Raw genomic sequence first — 27918 nt, 5'->3', positions numbered from 1 at the left:
AGGTTTAAACTGAACCTTCTGGTTTAGTTCGTCTATTTCATTGAAGAGAAGTTGCTCCTGCAAAACAGAAATTCGTCACAATGCACTTAATCTTTGTAGTTTTTATATCAGTTAGACGTAGTCGTTCATACCTTTTTTGCGCGGATACCTTGAAGACTCACTTCAAGTTGGTTCTCCAAACCCTGTAAATCTCTTAGACTTAATCCAGAAAGCTCCTCACCCAGCATATGCCTAATCATCCAAATTCAGTATAATGCTATGGTCAAACAGTGTTCCCAAATTGTAATCGTAAGTCTTCAAGGATATCTGTGGGATTATTTTGGCTTTCTTGACAACATTTGTATTGTTGTTAGTGGATGTTTGTCTAGTTTATACTTCTCCATGCAGATCAGAACAGTTTCAGAAGATTACACCACCTTCTTTTCTGGATTACTTTTCATGAATCTCTTTGTGGAATATCATGTTATAAGTACAAAATTATGTATTATCATCTATACATAATGAGTACTATGATGGTCTTGATCTTGATCTACAAGATCCCTCTGTTTTGAGCTTTTAACGAAAGTTATTTTAGATACTCGACCGATTAATGAGAAAAGTATTGAACAACGTGGATGTAATGGTTTGATCTTTACTGTATTATGTTGACTGATATACATATACTTATGAGATTCAACGAGAGAAGATTTACCTGTGACTTTCTTGCAGGTTCTGTAGCTGTTGCTTCAACATTGCAGCTTCCCTTTGCCAAAACTGTACATGTTAAGTAGTAAGGTTAACAGATGTTTATGTACTATAACTTGTTTAAAACAATAATTATCCAAATAATCATGATGGTTAATAATAGATTTTGAACACACAGATTGTTAAGAAGTTTGTCTAATATTCTGAGATACAAAATAGTACGGGAACTGTACAATTTGTTCGTTAACATACAGTAATTGCTTTTCTAGCGATTTTCCCCTTTTTTTTCATAGTAAGTGCCCATAGATACTTATTTATTAATCGAAGTTATAGTTCGTATTTCTATGCTATATACAAGATATTCCTTACACCACTGGATGTTTTGGACAATTGTATGTTTCTTAAATCTAACTAGCCTTGTATCCTCTCAATTCTATTTGCAGTGGTTACAGAGGACGGTGCTGGTAACGAAAGGTGTGCTTGACTATTAGTATACGCAAAGGAAGGGTGAGATTAGATCAATGGACGATGAAAGGCTAACATCACTTCTTCTTAGTCTTTAAGGTAATTTTTAGAAATTTTGCAGTCGTACAAGATAGATGCCTTATATAGTTGTATAGATAATAGATAATTGATCAACGAATATGAGATAATGTCTAAGAGTTTTCACCAAATTGTAGAAAGACAAATCTCATCCACAGTTCTAGTCAGAAAATAAGGTGTATAACTTTGATAGTCATATATATGCATATGAATAATGATCTAAATATCTGTGAAAACTATATTAAACCTTCTACATGATTATATGAATAGCGTCGTAAGTGCCTAAACTTCAGTATTCATGTGTATGTACTATCATATTGAAGGGATTGTATGCGCTTTCAATCTAATTAGGTAATTTCCGGTCTATTGCTCAATGCATTCATTATTTTTCTCAAATTCTCTTTCTATTGATTATTAGTTACAAAGTTCATTGTATTTCCCAAATAATGATGTTATTAGATATTAGATATTCTTTCTTCGCTGCCTTATATCTTTTTGAAGTGATTTTATCGTATCATGCAGAATTCTAATATGGGACGGGTGTAGAGGACTCTTTGGTTCTATTGAATCACTGTGCAACTGTCGTAAGTACCAACTTTGACTCTAATTTTTGTTATTTGCCTTAACTGCAATGTGATTGAGAGGTCTCTCATGCTAAAATTACCATATTGACTAATATTATTGCAGTACAAACTGTGTGTCTAGAAGATGTAGCATTTGCAGGAACATTTTGGATTTGCCTATTCAAACTATTTCATGATATTTGCTTTCTTATTATTTTAGAAACTCTATAACTTCGGGTCTTCCTTGAGGTTTATGAATAAACAACTCAACATGTTCATTGTCCTTACATTCTTTCTTAATTGAATTTCCATTTATGTATGCATGCACTGAATTACCGTGTATGTGTTCATGCGCATCTCTAAATCACAAACTGGATTCACCAGCTAAGGATTTTTAGAATGATAGTTTAAGGGGCCTATATTCAACTTCATAGCTTTCAGATAATTTCCATTCATCATTTCTCATCTTCAGAACTTAACATGTGCCTATTCTTCTAACGGGTAAAAACATTTTTACTTTACTGTTTGTCATACATCAACTATAGCCCCTAATATGTCATTTGATGCAGAAATGTTGTTTTACCTGGGTGAGATTTTGAAGCACATACTGAGAGTCTTAAGACCTGAATGTGTTTATAATCCAATGTTGGGTTGAAGAAATTAGAATGGAGCATGGGTTTAAGGTGTTGGAGGTTTCAGTAAGTTATAGTCATATAGATGATGATATCTATGTTTTATGCCATGTTAATTAAATAGTATACTCATGAGACACAGTTATAGTTTTCGACCATTCAACTAAGTAGGTGTGCCAAAGGGATAGTAGATTTGTTAAGAATATGATTGTGTAACAAATGCAATAGAAATGCTTGTTGGATGAGGAACAAGATCTTTGTATGCTGTAGGTTGATCATTGATATGAATGTTAAATCAAGTTTGAAGTAAGGTTACAAAAATAGCTACTCGGGGAGTACTTAGTTGAAACTCATTAGGGAGTACTCGGCAACTCGGGTAGTACTCGGATTTTGGCCAAGTTTGACTTTGACCGAGTTTCCGAGTAATACTGAGTTTTGACTGAGTTTTGACCGATTTTCCGAGTAATACCGAGTTTTGGCTGAGTTTTGACCGAGTTTCCGAGTAATCCCGAGTGTTGGCCGATTTTGACCAAGTTTGACCAATTTGACCGAGTACATCCCGAGTTGCAAAAAACGAGTACTCGCCAAGTACACCCCCAGTTGCAAAAACCGAGTACTCACTGATTAATTCCGAGTTCTACGACCTTGTTTGAAGATGGATGGGTAGGAAAGATGGGAGCATCATTTGCTAGGCACATAATTCCATAACAACAACAACAACAACAACAAAACCCAATCCCACATATGTAGGGTATGGGGGAGGTAAGATGTAGACAATCCTTCCCCTATCCTAGAATAAAGAGAAGTCATTTCTCTACCCAGAGTGAAACACCCCAAGAGTATAGAAAGTTTTCCCTCTCAATGTTCTGTGGATAGATTACTTCGATCTTCGGCCAATAAGTAGGTTAAAAAAATAAAAATAAATAAAAAGATTAAAATTATGAGACGCCATGAAAATGATAGAATCAAATTTTCATGGGTTTTAAACATGCTTGAAATTCAATTTAGGCTCTAAGCTCCTTTTATTTCCTTAGGACGCGTGATTTTTGACATTTAACATATGGAGAATCTTATGTGTCAAAACTTCTTTTGTTCAGATCAAAGAGACATGAAGAAATGTAATTCAATAAATCCTAACCTTGGTTCCTTCTGTAATTCCATGTTGTTGATTTCGTCCTTAACCTGTCATTTGGGTCGAAAAAGAAGCATTGGTCAGGAAGAACTCCAGACCTAAAATCCTATAATGTTGGTTGTTTTAGTTCAAATTCCAGGGGTGATAGATTTCAGCGTTTTTGCTCATATTCTTCGCACTATATTCCTATAGTTAATTTCTATATGAAATGTGCAATATGTCCACGCTCTTTAATTATCCACGCTCTTTAATCCTCATTTACGCGCTTGGTTATTTCTTTAAGATTATTAAATGAGCTAGTGACTTAGCGTCACATTAGAACTTTAATTTCACTAGTAAACAGACTAGTAAACAGATGATCTACAGGGCTTTGTTGATCAGAGGCTGGGATCTTTAGGAATATAAGGAGAGGGAGGTGCAGATGTACATACACGATCATTTGTGTATTTGCATACAAACACACACATATGTATCATATGCTCACATTATATACACATATGTGGGTGGGTATATATGTATATAACTGTATATGTATATGCATGTTGCTGATCATACTGGAGTTTAAGAATTTGAGTATCTTTGGTTGCCTTAATGAAGAAAGCATTTTGCTGACTTACAAAAAAGATTATGGCATCATTCTGCTATTTCAAGTAGCATCTGTAGAGATAATTGAGCTCAGTTATGAGCCACCTTCATTTTCACATTATTCTTTTCATCGTTCTATGACTCTTTCCACATACTAATCTGCCAAGAAAAAACGAACTATTTTTCAATGATAATATTTCATAGCTCTGTTGTTTCTTCTGTGCTGCTTTTGGACTTCCAGATGCCTCAACTTTACGTACTTTTGCACGTTTCTTGCACATTTGGCCTCAGATACTAGTGTCTTCAATTATTTTTGCAGGTTACTACTTTTTTACTCTCTATGATCTTGCTTACCTATCTGCCAAGGAAAACAACATTTTCTTAATGTATTTTTTTTAAGACATTGGCAATCAACCTTTGTGGATACATTGCATTCACTTGTTCTGCAGACTTTATTCGGCAGCTACAGCAGGTGTAGATTGTACACGTCAGCATGTGCTAAACAAGTTGGGAATTTAGATGATTGATATCTTGGTTTGACTTCTGTAACCAAGTTACATGCCTCTGCTTCGAGTAGTACTTGGAAAAAAATGAAGAATGAACAAAAGTGAATGAAGTTGCAACTAGTGCATTCTGTCTCTGATTGTATTCAGTTAATATAGATGGTAGGAATACGAATATGTGGATTTAGAGTGATGATTCTGACGTACCTAATGAGAAAGCTAAGGAAATTTGAAATTCTGCGTATCATTTTAGTAGATGCTACATAGAGCAGGACTTTAGTATTCCTTTTCTAAGTTTCAAGCCTTGAACTCTTTGAATGAACGCAGTAGTCCTAATTGAAACTTATAGGTTTATAACGAACTTACCTTGAGCTTTAGGGAATCTATAGAGTTCTACATTTTGGTACATGCAAATATGCAACTGTAAAATTTGTCCTTTTTACAACACATTAGGCTAAGATGGGTGCGGTCATTACTCAGTTTCAAGGTGTAAAAATCTTAAGATGATGTTGTATACCAGTAGGATGCATTCTTTTTAATAATATTGTGAGGGTTTACATAATTTCCATTTTGTAGAAACAATTAAACCTAAAAAATTAGGAGGCTAAATACTAGTGTCTTAGACTCGTTAGGTTTGCGCTGCTTATTGCAACACCACACTTTATTTGTTCAATTTGAGTTGTATGAATTTCTTAATTAGTATACTTTCTAGTGCTATTTTGTCCCATTTACTTAATCAAGTTATAGATGTCGCTTATCATAAGTAGCTAAAGTTCAACTAGTAAAAAATATGATGTGTTTGTCATGAAGAATACCTTTATCTCTGAAGATGGGCTTGTCAACTGATTTTCCTCTTTACCTTTTCTATATCGTTCAAACACGGCCTTCATGCTGCTAAAAGTAACACAACCTGTTGTTAGGTAGTACTATAATCATAAATCATAAGTTTTGATTACACTATGAATATTAAGTTATGGATCATGTGGTTGAAAAAGAAAAACAGAATCAAATGGTGCAGTGGCAGTGTACCTATGCCTGGCAAACGGGTCAGGTTGGGTGGGTTTGGGTAACGGGTCAAAATGGATTTGGGTTGAAATGGGTCATAGGTCAAACGGGTCAATTTTTAAACGGGTCAAAATGGGTCAGATTTGGTCGGTTTGGGTAACGGGTCGAAACGGGTCACAGGTCTATTGGGTCAAATGGGTTACATCGCTTTTTTTTTTACATTTATTACATTATTTTAGTTATTATTATTTATATTTATTTTATTATATATACATAAGAAATATTAATATACATAATAAATGATATAACCATGAATGCTTTCATAAATTTTTGACGGATGAAACTTTTTATGCTCGACCCATTCACAAAATCCATTAGACCTATTTCTATTTATTGATCTTTGAGTATTGATACCCATTAGACCCGTTCCTTCATTTTTTGTATAGGACTCAATAGGTTGGAAAGAAACCAATTTGGATCTTTTTTTTTGAAGTTATGATTTTTAGGTCTAATTTTTCTCAAGACCTAATTGACCCGAAACCTTGACCCATTTGACCCGAATTTGAGTGTGTGGGTCTCAATTGCCAGGTATACAGTGTACCTACATATGGAAGTTCAAGCAAGTGATGAATTTCGTGTAATGAAGCTTTTGTTATTGTCACTAGTTAGGGAATTTTATCTATCGTTGAGAATACAGATAGAAGAAGTGGACATATGCCATGTATTTCTATTCTACCTAGATGGACCTTTTTTTATATTTTATTTCAAAAGCAGCAATTGTATTAATGTATTACTATTATAGTAACGAAGCACATCGCAACAGATTATGTATGTACAATTGTACAAACATATAACCAAGTAGGATTCACATATACTCCTATCCTTTTGTACACTAACCATGCTACATTATAAATATATTACATCCATTTTTCGTATAACCTTTTGCACTTTAGCCAATTTCTGCATGAATACTCTAACATCCGTATATACCTTCAGTTGCAACAGAAAATCAACAAGTAATGGTTTCAGTGTCAATTATATATTGCCCATTTCACACCTCGTTAGACAGGCATTCCAACACAAATTACATTCTGAACTGTCTCTGCACCATTACCGTACCCTACCCACCCCACACCAGATCTATCGCCTGTAGCCCAAATTACACCAACTGATCGATTCTGGGTCCAGCAGCCACTGGTGCCAGTTTACAATTTCTTTTTTCACCCTCTTAGACACCCAGTCGAAGCTTATAAGTTTTATTTCGTTAAACGAGCATTACAATCACTCTTGGAAACATGCATTCCAATAAACTTAAGTTAGTCACATTCCTGAGCGGCCAAACCCCCATCATTTATAAACCCTCTCTCATATTTCCATGACATGTTTACAAAAATTGATGAATGTTCGATCAACAGGAAACAACAACAACACTAACAACAATACACAATCCCGCACCTGCGAGGTATGGGGAGTGAGATGTAGACAATCTATCCTCTACCCTAGAAATAGAAGAGGAGTCATTTCTCCAACCACGAGTCGAGAAAAAATTCTCCACCCACTAGAATCAAAATTAAAAAAAAAAAAAAAAAAAATCAAATTTCGATCAACAGGAAACCTAAACTTTAATTAACTAAGAAAATTAAAATTAATTTCCAGCTTTAAATTGCGTATACTCACTAAACCCATTGTCTACTCTAAACATGGTTTAGGTAGATTAGTGTTAGTATATTTTTATTTTGTAAATCGTGAAATATGAAATATATTGCAAATTCAGTCTTCCTACTCCGTATTTCAACTGATACGTACATTTACACTCTCCTATTTGAGAAATGCGTACAAGAAAAATACGAACCAATATTAACTATCAAGTATCAACTCAAAAATGTATAACTTTGTTGAGATAGTTTGACATATAATTATACCTGGCAATTGAGACCCAAATACTCAAATTCGGGTCAAATGGGTCAAACTTTCGGGTCAATTGGATCTTGAAAAAAATTAGGCCTAACAATGTAAATTAAAACTTTAAAAAAAGATTCAAATGAGTTCCTATTAAGTCCTATACAAAAAATGAAGGAACGGGTCTAATGGGTATCAATACTCAAAGTTCATTAAATAGAAATAGGTCTAATCGGTTTTGTAAATGGGTCAAATGGATCGTGCATAAAAAGTTTCATCCGTCAAAAATTTATGAAAGCATTCATAATTATATCATTTATTATGTATATTAATATTTCTTATGTATATATAATAAATAATAATAACTAAAATAATGTAATAAATGTAAAAAAAGCGATGTAACCCATTTGACCCAATTGACCTGTGACCCGTTTCGACCCGTTACCCAAACCAACCCAACCCAACCTGACCCATTTTGACCCGTTTGACCTACGGCCATTTCAAGCCAAAACCATTTTGACCTGTTACTCAAACCGACCCAACCTGACCCGTTTGCCAGGCATACATATAATGAGAGGGGATAACATAAATAAACGTCTATGGTTGTTTGTATTAATTATTTGTTTTCGGGTTTCTTTCATTTTTCGATAAAAAAGCCTTGTTATAAAGTTTTCGGTTTTTTTTTTTTTTTTTTTGTTTCTGGAAAAAAAAAAAAAATAGGCTGCCCAGATTTGTGGAAATGGCAACCATCGAGTCCCTTGCTGCTGACGCTTCCCTACAATATGTCTACACATAACCAAATACATACATGCAGCATGGGTGTTCATAATACATAATACTTTATACTATAACCATATATATGTATCTCATGCTAATTGCTATATAACAAACATTCAACAACGGGCACTTGATGTTACGGTATTAAGGTGACTCGTATTAATTAAAAGGTTGTAAGATCAAGTCCTTGTTTATAAAAAATTCATGTAGACGTGTAAGTTTTCCTATATAAAGAAAAAAACATTCTCTCTCTCTCTCTCCCTCCCTCTCCACTGTTCATTTTTCAAAGTCTTTTTTTGTCAACCTTGACCGTAATTTTTTTTAATTATGTCATATAATATTTGATAAAAATTATATGAATGAAAACACATTTAAAACTCAATTCATTCATATAATTTTCATCAAATATTATATAGCACAAATAAAAATATTTACAGTCAAAGTTAACAAAGAAAGACTTTGAAAAGTCAACAGTGGACACTTAAGATGGGTCGGAGGGAGTACAACATAACCCCTATGTGAATGAGCTTAGTTGAGCTCGACTGACTTCGAGTTCAGCTCATTTAAAATTTCTAAAGATCATGTGTTCACGTTCGACTTGTTTATTATTACACACACACACACACATATATGTATATATACATATATATATATATATATATATATATATATATATATATATATATATATATATATATATATATATATATATATATATATATATATATATATATATAATCAAGAGGGAAACACTTTTTTGAAGAAAGTGGGAGGAAGTAATTTTATTTCGTTTTTTTGATTTTTTTTTTCAAACACTAAAATCACATGAAAATATGAACATTTAAAAAAGACACTTTGTGATAAATATTATTATTTTGGCGGGAATACGCTCGAAGAAATAAATGATAACATGCATCATATATGTAATTGTTTAATTAAAGTTTTTTAAGGGGTTAGAAATTAGGGTTAAGCAATTCGGGTTTAGTAATTAGGTTTTAGAAATTTAGAGTTTAGATATTAGGGTTTAGAAATGAGGATTTAGGGTTTAGATTGAATTCTTAACATGAACGGTTTAGAGTTTTGGGTTTAGTTAGGGACTAAACCCAAAACACTAAACCTAAACCCTAAAATTTAAATCGGGCTAAATTTAAAAAAAAACGATGAAAAAGAACTTCAATCAAAACATTACATATGATCCATGTAATCATTTATTTCTTCGAGAGTTTTTCCGCCAAAATAATAACATCTATCACAAAGTGTCTTTTTAAATGTTCATATTTTCATGTGATCTTAATGTATGGAATCTTAAGAAGCTCGAACTCGTTTGCTAAAGGAGCTTGAAAGTATGTTCAAGATCAAGATACAGCTCAATTAAGCTCGGCTCGAATCATGATTTAACGAGTGATGCTCGAGTAATTCGCGAGTAGTTCGACTCATATACACCCTAACAAAAACACACATATTACACATATTCAAAACACATGAACACTCTCTCATTGTGTAACAGTCAATTAACAGCCACCACTACATACTACCACCATCACTACCCGCCCCACCACAGACTCATTGTGTATGTACAATAATAATACTATGTATAAAGATGTAAAAAGCCTAACTTGAAAATTAGAAGCTATATAAATGTACCAATACACGAGGTATTAAAACTCAATGATATATTCAAAATGATGCGAATCAGTTAGTGTCAGAATAATGTGATACATGTGTGATCAAACTAAGGTGGTCCAAAGTGTGAGTCGTGAGGAAAAACAAAGCAAAGTGTTATTATCATTATGAGTCAGGGAGCTATAGTGACGGTTCCATGTAACTGAAGTTTGTAGGTTATTGTCAATGACTATAAACAATAGGAACTAGTTCTGTAACTTTGGTATGGTTCAGGGTGTAAATAGAAAGCGAAGTGTTATTATCATTATGAGTCAGGGAGCTATAGTAACAGTTCCATGTAAATGAAGTTTGTAGGTTATTGTCAAAGACTATAAACATTAGGAAATAGTTCTGTAACTTTGGTATGGTTCAGGGTGTATGGCAGTGGTATATAGAGATTAGTATGATTTATGTAATTCAATTATGATGTTTTTGTCTTTTCCAATTAATAATAAATGACTGAAGCTTTTTGATTCTTAATTCTTCTTCTTTTTATTCTTGTGTTCTTTAAATTACAATAATTGGTATAAGAGCTAGATTAGGATTCTTAAGGTATTATTGCCTCTAAATTGAATAATTCAGTAGTGAATGCTGAACCATTAAGCATTAAGTGCCTTTGTTAGTGACATATGAATAAAAATAATGCTGAACCATTCAGAGTTGAAATACTCTATTAACCAATCAGCAGTTCATTTCCTTTAATATCCTTCTTAAGTTATATCCATAAAACTTGTCAAGCATTATATCTTTTATTAATCCGTTTATAAGGTTAAAACATTAGTTTGACATCATTAATTGAGTTCGTTCAGACTGATCATCCAACATGTTATAGTCGTTCAAAACCAAATTCAATCAGAACCTTTGGATCATTCATATTTTAGACCAATCAACACTTAGTCATTATGTTTATCAAACGTAACCCTAGTAAGAAAAGAGATATTATGTAACCCGCGACTAAATAACAATTAAACAAGATCGTGCATCGACTAAGTATTTTGATGAGAAAATGAATTTGGTTTTTGGCGAGTCAAGATGAATGTGTTGTGAGTTCATCAAGAGGTGGTCGGAGCACTGGAAGGGATTGATAGCCTATCGGGTGTCACTTTATGAAAAAGAGAAAAGAGATATCATGGAGAAGGCTCATAGTGCAATTATCTTGAGTGTTAGTGGTAGAGTTTTACGAGAAATGTCAAAAATCTCAATTCCTGTCTAAATCTAAATCTGGAAAAAGATGGAGAGTCTGTATGTGACTAAATCACTAGTAAATCGTTCGCACCTCAAGAAATAGTTGTATACATTTCAAATGAATGGCAGTAAGTCATAAAGCGATCATCTTCCTTACTTCATTACAACTTATGAGCATTTTGTGAATACTTTGATGTATGATCATGATACATCATCTATGGATGGTGTCCTTGTAGGAATTTGTACAAAAGAATTGAAGAAAACAAATTTATTAAAAGAAGATGCATGTAAAAAAGCGTTGGTCACAAGGCGTCAAGAATACAAGGACTACAATATAAGGACACTTCAAGGTCTAAATCACCAAATTCATCAAAGAGAAAATATTTTATCTATCACTCTAAAAGTCATTTAAAAAAGGAACTGTTTCAGATGAGAATCGGAGTATTCATTTAAGTTTAATAAAGACGCAAGTTAAGATACATTTTCTTATGATAGGGCAGAGATAGTTGTGGTGTCATCTTGATCAAGAAACGGTCTTGTTGGGTGATGATAACTTCACGTGAAATTAAAGGCATTGGAAGAGTTACAGTGAGGTCAGATGATAACATGGTATGTAAATTACGTATTGATGTCAGGTATATACCAAAGTTAAAGATGATAGCATAGTATGTGAATTTGATGTAAATCCTTGTTTAGCTTGAATTCGTGTTTGATATGAATATATGTGTGTATATTGTATGTATATATGAATGTGTATATAATCTTTATGATGAAGATCAGAATATGATGAAGATACTGTTGTTATTGATCAACTTTGTGTCACAATTAAGTTACATGAGTTAGGGAAAATTAGGGAGAAGTGTGTGTATGTTGAGGTGCGAATGTTGGTGTAAAGTGAGTGAAAGTTAGAAAGTAATAGTGTGGTAATGGTATTTATAGTTCATAACATCACCACTTACATCACTTTAACCGAAACAATGCACATCATGATATTTAGACTTAACAAGCTCCTTCTTGATGTGTGTTGGTTGAATTGGACCTTAAGCTCTTGGAGATCTCTTTGAAGTCTTGCATCCCCCCCCAAGGAATAGTTGTAGGTGTTGACTTGAAGTTGTTAACATAAAATGAAGAAACTTCTTCTTTTGGAAGATTATCCTTTGTCGGGTATGAGTGATCACAATGCACACCATACTTTGGTCCTAACATTATTTCTCCCCCTTGGTGTGCGTTGTTCACATATTCCTTGATTGAATTGAGAGGGATGTATGAAAGAGCTTGTTTGATGATTTTCTTTAGCTCCCCCTTAAATGTTGAGTCATTTCACCTCCCCCTTAATCGGACATAGGGAGTTAGGAGTATTGTTGTGAATAGTTGTTGTCAATGATTTGGTGTGGAAGTTTAAGTAGCGTGTTTTTCGGTTTGCTTTGTCATCATGTGTGGTGCATAATTTGTAGGCATGGTCAATTTGATTAATTGACCTTTCATTCCATCGAGGTTAGATATCGGTTTAAAAATGTTTTGGTTTATCTAGATTCATGGATTGTGGCTTAAATAAAAGTAACTCTTTGAATGAGTACTTGAGTAATTTTGAAAGTTTAGCAGGCGAATTTCTTGATTTATTGGTTGCTTAGGTTTATGAGAAAACCAGATGTATTGATCTTGAAATCCAGTGAGTTCCTCATATTTCCCATATGTAGGTTTCAACTATGGTTGATTTGTTTTGGTTTGGTAATTGGAATAACTTTGTTGTCCGTGGGAAATAGCTTTTTGAGGTTGAGTAACCTTGGGGAACTTTGATGAAGGAACCTTCTTCTCAACTGTAGGAAAAAAAACATATTGATTTTAAAATTTGTGGCTCATTGTACTATGGGATGTCAACTTGTATATCCAACGCACCATTATTGGTTTAGGAGTTGGTGTCGATTTAACATCTAACTCAAGTTGTAAATAAAAATGCATTATTTAAAGTCATGAGTTAATGTTCAGTTAAGAGTTTGAACACAATCAAAATCAGTGTGAATTTGTAGAATGGTCTTTGAATTAAACTCACGTTTGGACTTGAGATGACTATTTTCTGCTTGAAGAGTCCGAATTGTCTTATTTTCTTCTATGAGATGAAAAATTATCTCTTTGAGTTGATTATACAGTTCATCTAAATAGATTCGTTCCTTGATGAAAGAATCCTTTTGACTTTGTAGCTCCACTTGATGCTTTGAAATTTGTTCTTTCAACTGGAACTCATTTCTTAAATGCTCATGTATCCGGTTAGCCATCTTTAAAAGATTCACTCTTGAAGGTTCAAAAGTTGTTGTTCGAGCAATGGAAGAATTTATTTACGACTATATTGAATGACTTGAGTAAACTTTTGAAAATTTTGTTAGAAATTTTAACGAAGAATGTTATCTTTCTTGACTATGTTAGTCCATGTCTTTAGAAATTTAACGAAATAGTTAACTGATTGTTAACTATTAAAAGAATAGGGTAATTGGACTGAACTTGGTATTGTTGGCCTGTTATGTAAATTGGGTTTGTATTTGGGCTTTAATTAAAGTTGAATACTTTAAAGACTTGAGCTTTGATTTAATTTTAATGATTTGGGCCTAATTTGAAATTTTAGCCCAACACACTAAATCCCTAAACCTAAACATGCGGCATCTTTTTCTATTGTGTCTTTATCCCTAGATATAAGAACCCTAATTTCAATAATCTGAAATTCGATTCCTATGAGCGTATTAATCCAAATTTGTTCCCAAAAATTTAATTCAATTACATACACGCATATGTATTCAAAGAAATTTTCCGACTCAATTTCAAATGAATAACAAGCGCATGAGTAATAAATCAAACAATTTGATACACGCGTTGTTTAAATTTGAAGATTTGAATCCGTGTGTGAGTGATGAAGGTGATGTTCTGGAACACGGATGAACCTTTAATTGAATTTTTCGATTGGTAATTGCTTACTACGATGAGCATTCGGATAAATTTCCAATAAAATTCTGACAATCCTCCCAAAACACAATTTCAATGGCTGAAACTGATCAACAAACGTTGCTGCATCTTCTTAGAACTTGTACGATTCAATTTCAGGTACCAAAACACTCTCTATTTCATGAATATTCTGAAATCATAAAAACCGCCAAAATAAACTCAAAATTTGATTTTGATCTAGGATGTTTTTCTGATAAAATTGATGATTTCTATAACTTTACAAGATGATTTGAAATTGTTCTACACTTTTAGAATTCATTCAATCAATCTGTAAGTTGTTATGCACCTCAACACTTTGCGTTTTTCTTTTTCGACTGAGAAACTCAGATTCTGGAAAGATGATGAACTGTAAATCTGATTTGATGATGAACATATATTATGATGATGATTGCTTTAACACTTTACAATTCGAACAAATAATAGCTGAATCAAATTATTGTTCTTATAGTCGATGAAAGTCAAAATGTGAAGAACATAGGTTATAATCACGAATTAAACACAATTTTGAGCTTCTTGATTGATAAAGATCATATCCTTTCCATCTGATACCAAATGTAAATCCTAGTTTAGCTTGAATTCGTTTTCTATTTGAATATATGTGTGTATATTGTATGTATATATGAATGTGTATGTAATGTTTATGATGAAGATTAGAATCTGATGAAGATACTATTGTTATTGGTCAACTTTGTGCCACAATTAGGTTACATGAGTTAGGGAGAACTAAGGAGAAGTGTGTGTACGTTCAGGTGTGAGTGTTAGTGTAAAGTGAGTGAAATGTTAAAACTAATAGTGTGATTATTATGATATGTATAGTTCATACCATCACCACTTTCATCACTTAACTAATAGAATGCACATCATACTATTTGGACTTATCAGAACTATGTACCATGGACATTTGGTCAAATAAAATTTCAAGCTATGATCTTTTAAGTTTGTTTGGGTGTGTAGTTTATACACATGTCAATCAGGACAAATTATAACCTAGAGCACATGAGTGCATTTTTCTGGGGTATCTAGATGGTGTAAAGGGTATAGACTATGAATATGTGAAGATTTTAAGCCTAAGGCAGTGGTGAGTAGAGATGTCGTGTAAAATGAAAATGTATTATTTAAAAGTACATTAATGAAACAATAAGCCAATGAACATGAAAATTAAATTGAGGTGGAGTTGGATGGTATAAATAATGATGAGAATAGTCAAGCTAGTTTATCAAATGATCGGTCCAATAGAACAAATGATAGCTATAACTTAGCTAGATATGGACCTATAAGGTATGCCATTCCACCTTTTAGGTATAGGTAAACTGGGAATGTTTCAGCGTATGCCTTTGCTACTGCAGAACAAGTAAATAGTTGTGAACTATTGACATATGATGAAGCCATTGCATTAGATGATAAAGAAAACTGGATATATGTGAATGATGAAATGGAGTCATTATAAAGAATAAGACTTAGAAGTTAGTAGATAAACTACTAGGTCAAAAACTGACTTGGTATAAATGGATATACAAGCTGAAAAGGGCATAACAAGGGTTGAAAATCCTAGGTATAAGACTAGGCTAGCAACAAAAGAGTTTAGACATAATTCTTATTGATTTTGATGCAATTTTCTCATCGGTAGTTAAACATTACACCATAAAGAAGTTAACTTTACTTAAAGGTCGATTAGTTGAACTTGGAGTTTCTTTTTAGTATACTTTTATAATCAAAGTGCATTACATTTTTCGGTTGAATTTAGATGAGTTTTTTTTGTGTGCACTTTTATAGTCAAAGTGAATTACATTTGCCAAAACACATCGATGTTAAACTACATTATATTAGAGAAATCATTGCATTTTAAATTGGCCAATATTGATACATAATAAAATACATCTTATATGCATAATAAATCATTGCTTGAGATTAACTTTGATAGATACTTGAAGATACTCAAAGTTGAAAAGGTTGAATCGTTAACATATGAAGGCTTAGTACAACATAGGTGGAGATTGTAGATGAAATTTTGTAAGTAATTGTCAAAGTCAATAAACATCATAAACTAGTTATGTAACCTTTTTTAGTAAACTTTGTTAGGAATTTTAACGAGCCCCAACAAGACTTGATAACACTTGGTGATCAATACACGAACAATAAATACATGGTCTAAGTGAACAAAGAAAAATAATTGCAAGAACATAAATAACGCGAGAAAATAATGTGGTTTTATCCAATATTGTTATTGGTTCAATCCACAGTCAATCAAAGAGAAATGCTTATTAGTTTTCGTATGTGTTAATTTACAAGTTACATGAGGGTTGCATTTATGGTGTAGGACGAATTAGAGTTAGAACACGACAAGGAAATTCCAGAATCTTCTTGGTCGACCACAATGTTGCGTTTGTCGACCAAATGTCTCCATACGTCACATCATTATTTCTCCAGCTTTTAACTTTCAATCACTATAGTCACGTATTGATATATCATTTCACAGATGGTGACAACATGTCACCAAATGTGGCCATGCTCTGAATCCTTATTTTTCTTTTGTTTAAATCCACTTCACATACAACAATCCCCTACTTGAAGGAGACTTCAAACAAAAAACACATATTCAACATGATTATATTTTCCACAGCAACATCTGACTCGCTGATTACAACTCCTTTTGATACCAGATGAGACACTCGAATCACGCCGCACTCACATCGCTACCCTACAATGGAATGAAGTATTTCGACATCAAAAATTACCGCTGAGAAATAATCCGATCTATGATACTCTCTTTTTAGCTACATCACCTATCTTCTTAGTTTAGGAGATAACAGGTCAGAGCCTGACCCGACTCCAACAACTCCATTGCCCAAACAATCCACATGTACATCATATTATCCACTAGACTTACCTTTCCAACAAAGAATAAGCCCCCTGGTAGAACAAACACATGCACATTACCGACCAAGATCTTGCACGAGAACTCGATCGAACACTTAATCGTCTACCTTATTGCCTTTGCTTTCACCATTGGAACATTGACCACATACGTGAGCACTAATTTTGAAAAACTCGATTTTTTACCCTCGAGCCAACTCCCACTGTATAGATGTGTTATTAACAGTGACTCTTAGAAAATCTCCCATTCATATTCCTCGGTCAGTCGCAACAAGGTTTTCATTGGAAGTGATTTATCTGAAGTATCAAAGACTCTAGTGTAACACATTCGACCCGAATCTCCACTGGCTTCGACTCCTCTTGAGCTCCCACTCAAACAAGATCCCTCAACAATAATAGAAAGCAATCAAGCATTGCCCTCTAAGATTTTCAGCATTTACAGTTCCACCTAGCTATTCCCCAGAAGGAACAACCATATACATGGTTCCCGTCTTGTACCCGCGAGCAATTAATAGACCACCTTTAAATACTGTCCACCATTGATACCCAAATAAAATATGACACATAACCTCACGTTCCTTAAGATCTAAGAGCAATCCAAGTGTCTAATAACAAGGTGACCAATACCTGCAACATCAAGTGTCTTCCCGTCCGCAACTCGCACTCCACCTACCATCTAAAATTCACCATCTCGTTCATGTACGAGGTAGCATGATACGAGGCACCCGAATCTAATGCTTAAGATCCATCAAGAACTCCCTCTTGGCACATCAACGCATCCTCGATCACCGTAGTTATTGCACTCCCACCCAATTTTATACTCGGGAACTTTGACTTATAGTGGCCAACTTGTTGACAATTCCAACACACCATGTTCTTACTCCTTAATGGACTTTTTGATCAAGCTCTCCCCCGACTAACACTTAATACCGAACCCGAATTCTCGCCCGAATCTTTTCTCCTAATTCCTTCACTGAGAATTAAATCTCGGATTCCTTCAAAAGTAAGCTTAGTAGTTCTGGATCAACCACAAACTGCTGTTACAATTCCAGACCAACTATCGGGTAATGAAAATAGCTAAAACAACGCCTCCAGCTCGTCCTCGAATTTAACCCTAACAGATTTTAACCGATTTAAACTGCCAAGGAACCCTTCATCATCCTAGCATTCACCAACGGACGTATTAGAAAAACCTTATTCAAGGCAGAAGGCTTTTCGTACATGTTAGACAAACCTGCAATCAATCACGAGATTGTGGTTTCACCCACAATGTTGCAAGCAAGATTCTTGGTCGGGGAAATCCGAACAACCATCAGGGCTTTCCCATCAAACAAATCCAACGCACCCTGCTCCATATCTTCAGGTTTAACCCCCAATGACGGCTGTAAAGCTTCTTTTGATAGCGGAAATCTTAATTTGCATATTCCAGAAACTGAAATCAGTTTCATTAAACTGATCAATCTTCACCTCACTTTTATCTGTCATTGTTCCCGCAAACACGTAGCCTAAGCTCTGATATCGCTTGTTAGAAATTTTAGTGCGCCCCAACATGAATTGGTAACACTTGGTTATCAACCCATGAACAATAAACACGTGGTCTAAGTGAACAAAGAAAAATAATTGCAAGAACGTAAATAACGCGAGAATATAACTTGATTATATTCAATATTGCTATTTTTTTATCCACGGCCTACCAAAGAGAAATTATTATTATTATTCGTTGGTGTTAATTTACAGATTACATGAGGGTTGTATTTATAGTATAAAACGATTTGAAGTTAGAAGCAACAAGAAAATTCCATAATCTTCATGGTCGACCACAATCTCGTGTATGGTGACCAAATGTCGCCATATGTTACATCCTTGTTTCTCGAGTTTTTAACTTTCGATCACTATAGACTATAGTCGCATTTTGCCATATCACCTCACCAATGATGACAACATGTCATCAAATATGACCATGCACGAGAATCCTTATTTTCCTTTTGTTTAATTCCACTTCACACTACAACATATTTTAGGAGTGTTAATTGCAACTTCATCGTTATACCTATTAAGATGTATGGCAGTAGTATATATAGTTATTAGTGTCGTTTCTATGATTTAATTCTGGCATATTCACTTTCTTCTGATTAATACCCCGTAATAAACTGTTGAAGCTTTTTGATTATCATTTTATTTTCTTCTTTGTTTGTTATTGTTTAATTTATAAAAATCCAGAAAAGAATATTGATGGTGGCAAATATTTACTAAAAATACTTACATCATAGAATCTGTACAAAACATATTGAAAAAAACGTTATAAAATTATAATAAATAATGTAATAGCATAAGATTGGGAGCTATATATTATGTTGTTTATTAAGTTTGTCGAACATTTACTTAGCAACGTATATACGTACGTACATAAAAAAAAAAAAATGGGATCATCAAAGACAACTAACCGCGATCCGCCCGTGGGGAGCTTAACAAAAATGAAGTTTTAAATTACTATCGATAAAAAAACTCAGTTGGTAGTTTACTACATAATACTATATGTATCCCTATATAAAGAAACAGTTATACAACTATTATGTTGCTTTCCAGATTAAAAAATGAAAAAATCAACTCATAGCCAGGGCAAATAATATACCAAAGGGCTTTACGAGAAAACATATATGAAAATAAACTAGCAAAACGCTATTAAAACACTAAAGGTCATTAATTGGTATATCGATATCGAGGTGTCGCTCAAATTATGAAATTATTGATGTGAATTTAATTATTTAAGTTCGGGGATGGAAAATATGTATATATCCATGTTTGGTAAAGTGTGTGAGTTGAGTTTAAATTAAAATGGTAAAACAATAGAAGACCCCTAGAAACCTTTCATTCACGAGGTAACTTAAGAAAGACACCACCATGGTCCATTTCTATATTTATCTTAAGAAATGTTAGAGACAATGAGTGAGTGTGTGAGAGAGAAAGCGAGGAGAGAGAAAGCGAGGAGAGAGAGCGCGATTAGGAGAGATCGGTACAATGGGGGCTACAACGACCGACTTCGATGGCTTTTTGGAATCGAATTAACATCGTACATGTGTTTCAACTTCCCGGACAATTGGAATGTATCGGATCTATGGAAGGTTTTCAAGCCAATTGGGGACCTCCGTGACGTTTATATGGCCGGAAAAAAACTCAAAGGTGGTGAGAGGTTTGCTTTCATTCGATTCAGTCAGGTAAATGATCCAGACGCCTTGTTGTTGAAGCTAAAAAAAGTCCAGTTCGATGGAAGACCAATTAGGGTGTTTAAGGCTTATGAAAGAAAAGATACTGAACCAGCACCCATTCATACAGCAACAAGGGCAAACGGGCATGCTAGTCATAATGGGGTGTCCAGCAATGCATTCAGAGATGGTAGATTCTATAGAGATGTGATAAATAATCGACAATATGATCTTCGATCCATGCTTCAGAAGCAAGATCTTAGAGAAAAGCTTAATGAGAAGAAGGTATCCTCGAGAGATAATGAAGAGACACTTAAGAAGGTTCACATTAAAAACACTGAGTTGTCGAATCATGTTAGGAAACGATCCCTGATTGGGGTTGTTAAAGATTGGAGCATAATACCACAACTTTGCACACTGAGTAGGGCGGAGGGGATGTGTAATTATGACATCAAATATTTGGGAGGACTAGAGATCTTATGGTTGTTTTACTCTTCGGTTGAAGCTGAGCAGGTACTTTGCAACCCAGACCACACCATTCATAAATGGTGCAACAATGTAAAATTCATAGACGATGGCCATGTATGCAAAAATCGAGTAGTGAGGGTTAGCATAAGTAATATCCCAGTTGTTTGTTGGAATGAGGTAGTGTTTGGTAGAATTGCAAGTGTTTGGGGTTCTGTACTCGAGATGCAAAACTGCTCCATTGAACAAGGAAATCAGAATATGAAGTCCGGGAAAGTTCTAATAAATACTTGTGAAAGGAAGCATATCGATGAGAAAGTTATGTTAATGGTGAACAATCATGTAATCTATGCACATGTAACCGAAGTCAATGACGAAGACATTAGCCTGGATCTTGATGATATTATCTGTGAGCATGATGGCAATGGCGAGGAAGATGAAGTAGGATATGCTCCTAATCAAAACAGCAACAATATTCATGCTTTGCCTAATGAAGAAAATGAAGAAGACGATGACGAGTACATAGGGGATACTTATGACCATTCGGATGATGAGAAATCCTACATAGAATCTTCTGATTATGATGAAGAAATTATGTTGGAAGACATTATCGAATCCCAAAAATTGGCATCAAACTATGTTGACCCTGCTGATTCCGGTGGACAGGGGAGCCACGGTAACGACTGTCAAACCAAACCGGCGGTGGTGGAAGAGGAAGAGGAAGAGGTAGGAGACATAGGTATTCGTGATCCGTTTGAAAAATTCATCATTGGGGATTGCAACGGGCAGACAAGCGTGCCTGAAGGAGAAAACATCAATAATGATGTTTTTGAGGCTCAAAAGCATGTGAAAGAGAAAAGGCAAAATGGCGTGGAAAGTGGTTGTGGGGTGTCAGCTCATGGTAGGGTTAACCCTCCTCAACATTCTTCGACCAAACCTAATGGATTTGAAGTTCCGGTTGGGCTTAATGATCACTTGGGCTCAGAGATGGCAGATCATGGCCCAATGTCAGCGGGGCCTCAATCAAATGGTGTTAGGCCTGTCAGCCCATGTCCACTTGAAAATAACAAATGCCAATCGGCCACAAACTGCTCGAGGCCCAACGTTACCCAAAAAACAAAACACCCATTGCCTGTAACCTCGGTTTTATCGAAACAACACCCTAGGAAAAAAACCAAGCAGACATCTGAAACATGTGGAATTAAAAAGAAGGCGTGCTGGGCATGTCTAGGCAAATGGAAGTCTTCTTCTAGAATGATAAATTTAAAAAACACTGTGAGAAATATGAAGGCAGGTGATCAGTCTATTCGTTCCAAATGCACTTCATGTGCCAATTGCATCAGTGATATTTCAAATCGGAGAAATCTCGATCAGGCCACTCCCTCTTTTGTTCCTGATACAGCTGAAGTCAAGGAATATGGCACGAAATTGGGTTTGAAATGGAGGGAAAAGAAATCCCATCTGTAAGTTTTTGTTCTTTTTTCGCTCGATTATTCTGTTTTAAATGAAGATTATCTCTATTAACATCAGGGGCTTCGGGTGTGGGAATTTAGAAGATAAGTTTGGGTGGATTCGTAAATTGATTATAAAAGAAAAACCCTCGTTCCTTGCTATTCAAGAGACGAGACTGAAGCAGACCAATTTTCGATGGATCCAATCACTTTGGGGATCCCCTAACTGTAATTTTGTGCAGAAAGAAAGAGTGGGACTAGCAGGTGGGCAACTTATTATTTGGGACAGTGAGTGTTTCGATCCTATAGACAATATTTCTGGCGATAGTTTCATTGGAGTTCGTGGGGTATGGAAAGAGTTAAACTGTCCAATCAACTTTGTAAACATTCATGGTCCCCACGATGATTGTGGCAAAACTAGAATGTGGGATAGTCTGACGAGTAATATAGAGGGAAACTATGAAGCTTAGATTCTTTGTGGAGATTTCAACGAGGTTAGAGAACAAGGTGATAGACTAAACTGTGAGTTTGTGGAGTATAGGGCAAGAAGATTTAATGAGTTCATTGCGAAAAACCTCTTGATGGAAATTCCGTTAGGGGGTAGGAACTTTACTAGAATTAGTAACGATGGCCGTAAGTTTAGTAAGATAGACCGTTTCCTTGTCTCCGAAGAGTTCTACAACAAGTGGAGAAATATCTCGGCAATTGCTCTTGATAGAAAATACTCCGATCACTGTCCGATTATGTTGAAAGATGAAGAAAAAAACTTTGGTCCGAAACCTTTTAAAGTGTTTGATGCTTGGTTTGACGAAGAAGGTGTTGATGAGGTAATTCGTAATTCGTGGGCTCGTGATGTTCCAAATATCAACCGAAAGGACTGTATGTTCCGAAATAAATTGAAAAATGTTAAAATGGCACTAAAGGATTGGAGTGTAAATACTTTCGGTGGTCTTGATGGAGAGATAGAAACTTTAAAATCGATGACTTTACACTATGAGTTAAGGGCTGAAAATAATCTACTTAGTGATAATGAAAGAATTGCTTGGTTGGAGTGTAAGAAAAAATGGCTTGACAAAGAGAAGGTTAAGACAAAGATGATGAAACAAAAAGCACGAGTGAAGTGGATTTTAGAAGGCGATGAAAATACCAAGTTCTTCCACTCTATCATAAACCGGAAAAACACCAAGAGTAATTTGAGAGGCTTGAGCATAAATGGAGTTTGGAATGATTCACCCGACGCAATCAAAGGTGAAGTCTTAAAACACTTCAAGCTTATCTTTCGGGAACTTGATTTGGCAAGACCAAGCTTGGAAGACCTATCCTATCCTTGCATGACACCGGATGAAATCGTGGCACTAGAGAACCCCTTTAGTGAGAAAGAAATAAAGGAAGCCGTTTTTGAGTGTGGGTGTTCCAAAGCACCAGGGCCCGATGGGTTTAATTTGAGATTTTATAAGAAGTATTGGGAAATAATAAAAGGTGACCTTATAGATGCAATCGTTTGGTTTTGGGAAAAAGGGGAGATTTCGCGAGGTTGTAACGCTTCTTTTATCACTTTAGTCCCGAAGAAGTCCGATCCAATTGGCCTTGGTGATTTTAGGCCCATTAGTCTCATCGGTAGCTACTACAAGATCATCGCAAAGGTACTTTCTAATCGGCTTAGGAAAGTCATTCCCCGCTTAGTTGGTTCGGAGCAAAGTGCTTTAATTAAAGGTAGGTTTATTTTGGATGGTGCGCTAATTGTTAACGAATGTATTGACTTTCTTAAGACCACGAAACGTAAAGGAATTTTATTTAAAGTTGATTTTGAGAAAGCCTTCGATTGCCTAAATTGGAGCTTTCTATTGGATGTTATGAAAAGTATGGGTTTTGGTTCAAAATGGAGAAAATGGATCCACACATGTCTCGAATCGGCTAGTATCTCGGTACTTGTCAATGGATCCCCCACAAGTGAATTTCAATTGGAACGAGGCATTCGCCAAGGTGACCCATTATCTCCTTTTCTTTTCATCTTAGCCGCGGAAGGGCTTAATATTCTAACAAAAGCCGCGACCGAGAAGGGACTTTTCAAAGGGGTGGAGATCGGTAAAGATAAGGTGAAAATCTCGCATCTCCAATATGCGGACGATACTATTTTTCTAGGGGAGTGGAGTAGAGAGAACCTTCAAAACTTACAATACCTTCTAAAGTGCTTTGAGTTGGCTTCGGGACTTGAGGTTAATTTCCACAAAAGTTGTTTGTATGGAATCGGAGTAAGTGAGAATGAAAGATTGTGCTTCGCTAGTAGTTTGGGTTGTCAGGTCGGAGCCTTTCCTTTTACTTACCTTGGGCTTCCGGTGGGTGCAAAAATGAGCAAAGCTTGTAGTTGGAACCCGGTCATTGACAAGATTAAAAGGAAACTATCATCATGGAAAATGCGGTCGATGTCATTTGGGGGAAGATTGGTCCTCGTCAAGTCGGTCCTAAGTAGCCTTCCATTGTACTTCTTCTCGATTTTTCGTGCTCCGGTTTGTGTATTAAAAATTCTTGAAAGGGTGAGGCGTGAGTTTTTCTGGGGCGGGTCGGATGTCAACTCTAAAATTCCGTGGGTCAAATGGGATAATGTTGTTACTTCTTACGAAAATGGGGGGCTTAACATAGGGCTTTTGAAAAGTAAAAATCTCGCATTATTGGGAAAGTGGTGGTGGAGGTTTAATACCGAAACCGAGTCACTTTGGGCTAATGTTATTCGTAGTATTTACGGTCCTTGCGGTGGTTTGGAATTAGAGAATGAAGCAATTCGCTCTCTAAAACCGACTACTTGGAGGAGCATTATTTTGGCAGGTACACATATCCAGGAGCTTGGTATCAACTTCAGAGAAGCTTTTGTGAAGAAAGTGAGTTGTGCATCGTCGCTGTCTTTTTGGAACTCGAGATGGGTAACAGGTGTCAAGCTTTCGGTTTTATTCCCTCGTTTATTCAGATTGGAAACGAATAAAGATGCTGCAATCAGAGAACGGGTCGAGGTCACATCAGCGGGTAACAGAATTATGGGGAGCTGGTCGAGAACGCCATCGAGAAGGACAAGCGGGGAGCTAGAAAATCTCAGCATGCTGATCGGGAATTATGAGTTCAATACCGAGGGAGGTGATACGTGTTTTTGGAAAATCGCTCATACGGGTATATTCACGGTTCGAGTTCTATCCCTAGCTATCGATAATCAATTAATTGTAGAAGATCCAAGAATATTTGAAACTTGGCGAAACAATCTTGTTCCAAAAAAATTGGAAATTTTTGTGTGGCGGGCCCGACAAAAGAGGCTTCCCGTCATGCAAGAGCTTGACAAGAGGGGGATAGACTTGAATAGTGTAAGATGCCCATTATGTGACGATGATCTAGAATCCGTTGATCACTCCCTAATTTTTTGCAAACGTGCGATGGATGTTTGGGATCGAGTGTTTGATTGGTGGGGCTTCGGATCCATGGTAAACTTTAGTGTTGTTGATCTTTTTCGGGGTAATGGTCCCACATCCGCATCAACTCTTGGCAAGAAAATATGGCAAGCGGTTGAATGGGAATGCGCGTATATGATTTGGAAAAACCGTAACGAGAAGACATTTCGGGGGAAAAGTTGGAATCCACCGATAGCTTTAAATGAAATCCAACTTAAGACTTTCGAGTGGATCTCCAAAAGATTGAAGAGAAGAAGACTTGATTGGAACACTTGGCTAATCGATCCTAGATCCTATCTTGGTATAGTGTAGACTATTGTGTGAAGTTATCGTGTTTCTTTGATGATTTTGGTTTTGGTTTTGCTATCTTTGCAAACCTTTTGTGTACATGTAACCTTTTGAGTAATAAAAATTTCTTGCTTTTCAAAAAAAAAAAAAGAAAGACACCACCATACACAACCACACCTTAAGTAAATAAACGACACCAAAAGAGATGTCAGCCTAACCTAAGTTGACGACAATCTGACTTACACCTAAAGCTCATCAAAAAACACAACTCCACGTGCATGGTACAACAAATTATAACATCATTTGACTAAGGATCTTGATCGAACACTTTGGAGAATTTCTTAACAAAAAATGAAGAGTTTCTAGCTAGCTATCGATCATGCATCCACCGGCCATATAAATACGGCCATCTTCATGATGTTTCCTAATGAACTTCATGTGCATATACTTCCCGGAAGCAGTCTCTTTATGAGCGGGGTAGAGAGATGACTTATATTGTTCTGCCCAAAGGTAGCTTACAAGCGGCATTGCCCTTCTTCACTCACACGATATTGTTGGATCGGGCATTCGCCCATTGTCCAAAATTCCCCACTGCTGCCTACCTCGGGATACCGGACCCGGCGGACAATGCATTGCAGACAAGCCCGCTTACGAGTTAGGCGAACTCAGGCAAAGGGTTGAGTATACGTCTCTCTACCCTCGTGTAAAAAAATGACTATCGACATCTTACCTTCCATACTAGGTGATCATGTGTGTTTTTGTTGATATATTGTAATATAGATATATACTAGCCTCTTGGTTTAAGTGAATCTTTTACAATTAACATCTCACGGAAACTAACAAAATGCAGGCAGAAAGTACATATAGATAATATATATAGAGACTAGAGAGAGAGGACATGCACAAACACATATATACTTACCTTTTGGTTTAAGTGATTCTTCTGCAACTAACAATTTATGAAATCTAGAAAAATTGGCAGAAAGTACATATAGATAATACAGAAGACATGCACAAACACATATACTTACTAATACTAATAATAATTTCAAAATCAATGAATTACCCATATATCTAGAGTACTCAGTTTTATCTTCTAATAACATATTTTAATGGATGGATCATGCATAAATCTTTCTATATATTGTAGCTGTTTCATCGCACCCATACTTGCTAAAGTTTAGTTTAAATACCAATCAAGGTACAACAATGTATTTGAGACCATCTCACCATTGCAATCATTAAGATTGAATTGAAGTTCAATTGATCATTTTCATCATTATATGTTACTTAATTATTATACTCATTCTAGTTTGTTAGATTATAAATCATTGGAGTTGAGACTATATAAAGTGACTATAAACGAAATAGACGTTATGTAATTAATCAAACTGACCTAGTGCTCGCGTACTCGTGAAGTTTGCCAGTGCTAGAGAAGATCACACAACCGACCTCGGCATCACACAAAATCGCTAGCTCTTTCGCCTTCTTCAACAATCCATTTCTCCTCTTTGAAAACGTCACTTGCCTACTTGTCGAATTGTCAATCCTTCTTATCACGATCTTCCCTCTCCCCATGCCGATCCCTAATTTAATCAACAAATCAATATAATTCAATTCACAATATGTATAGATCCATCAAGTCAACTGACTAATTCAACAAAAAAGTATGCACAAATTAAAGTCAAACATTAAAGATAAATGTGTATAAATCTATATGTAGATCTTAAAATTTTCTAATCGAAAAGATAACTTACTCGATAAAATCAGGGTATATATACCAAATTAAGCAATAAATCTTGATTACTTAGCTTCTCTTTATCCTTTCTATTTATGTATATATATTACCTATTCCAACCAATTTTGAGATATAATTAGTCGTCTTCCATATAATTGGGAATGTTTTGAAAAACCACTTTCTCTCACTACTAAACCACTTACCAAAAATTGAAAACCTTTGTTGGTTTATGAAACTTGCCTAATTTACTTATATGTGACTGGCCCACGTGTTCCACTAAGTTTTAGACTTTTTTGCTTTTATCGAT

General features: G+C 35.3%; 1 protein-coding gene across 1 annotated transcript; it reads right to left on the bottom strand.

Annotated features, from left to right (window-relative positions):
- Positions 1 to 125: 125 nt before the first annotated feature.
- Positions 126 to 27918, bottom strand: LOC139867142 (MADS-box transcription factor 27-like). The gene is made up of 6 exons (XM_071855473.1): positions 27815 to 27918; positions 27631 to 27721; positions 27270 to 27459; positions 5458 to 5533; positions 692 to 753; positions 126 to 231 (listed from the first exon to the last, which is right to left on the bottom strand). The coding sequence occupies exons 3-6, from the start codon at positions 27449 to 27451 to the stop codon at positions 126 to 128; spliced, it is 426 nt and encodes a 141-aa protein (XP_071711574.1). The 5' UTR covers positions 27452 to 27459; positions 27631 to 27721; positions 27815 to 27918.

Source organism: Rutidosis leptorrhynchoides, chromosome 9, assembly GCF_046630445.1.
Source record: "Rutidosis leptorrhynchoides isolate AG116_Rl617_1_P2 chromosome 9, CSIRO_AGI_Rlap_v1, whole genome shotgun sequence".
NCBI classification, from domain to species: domain Eukaryota; kingdom Viridiplantae; phylum Streptophyta; class Magnoliopsida; order Asterales; family Asteraceae; genus Rutidosis; species Rutidosis leptorrhynchoides.
Note: the sequence above shows the minus strand (reverse complement) of the source record. Positions and strands in the feature narration are given on the sequence as shown.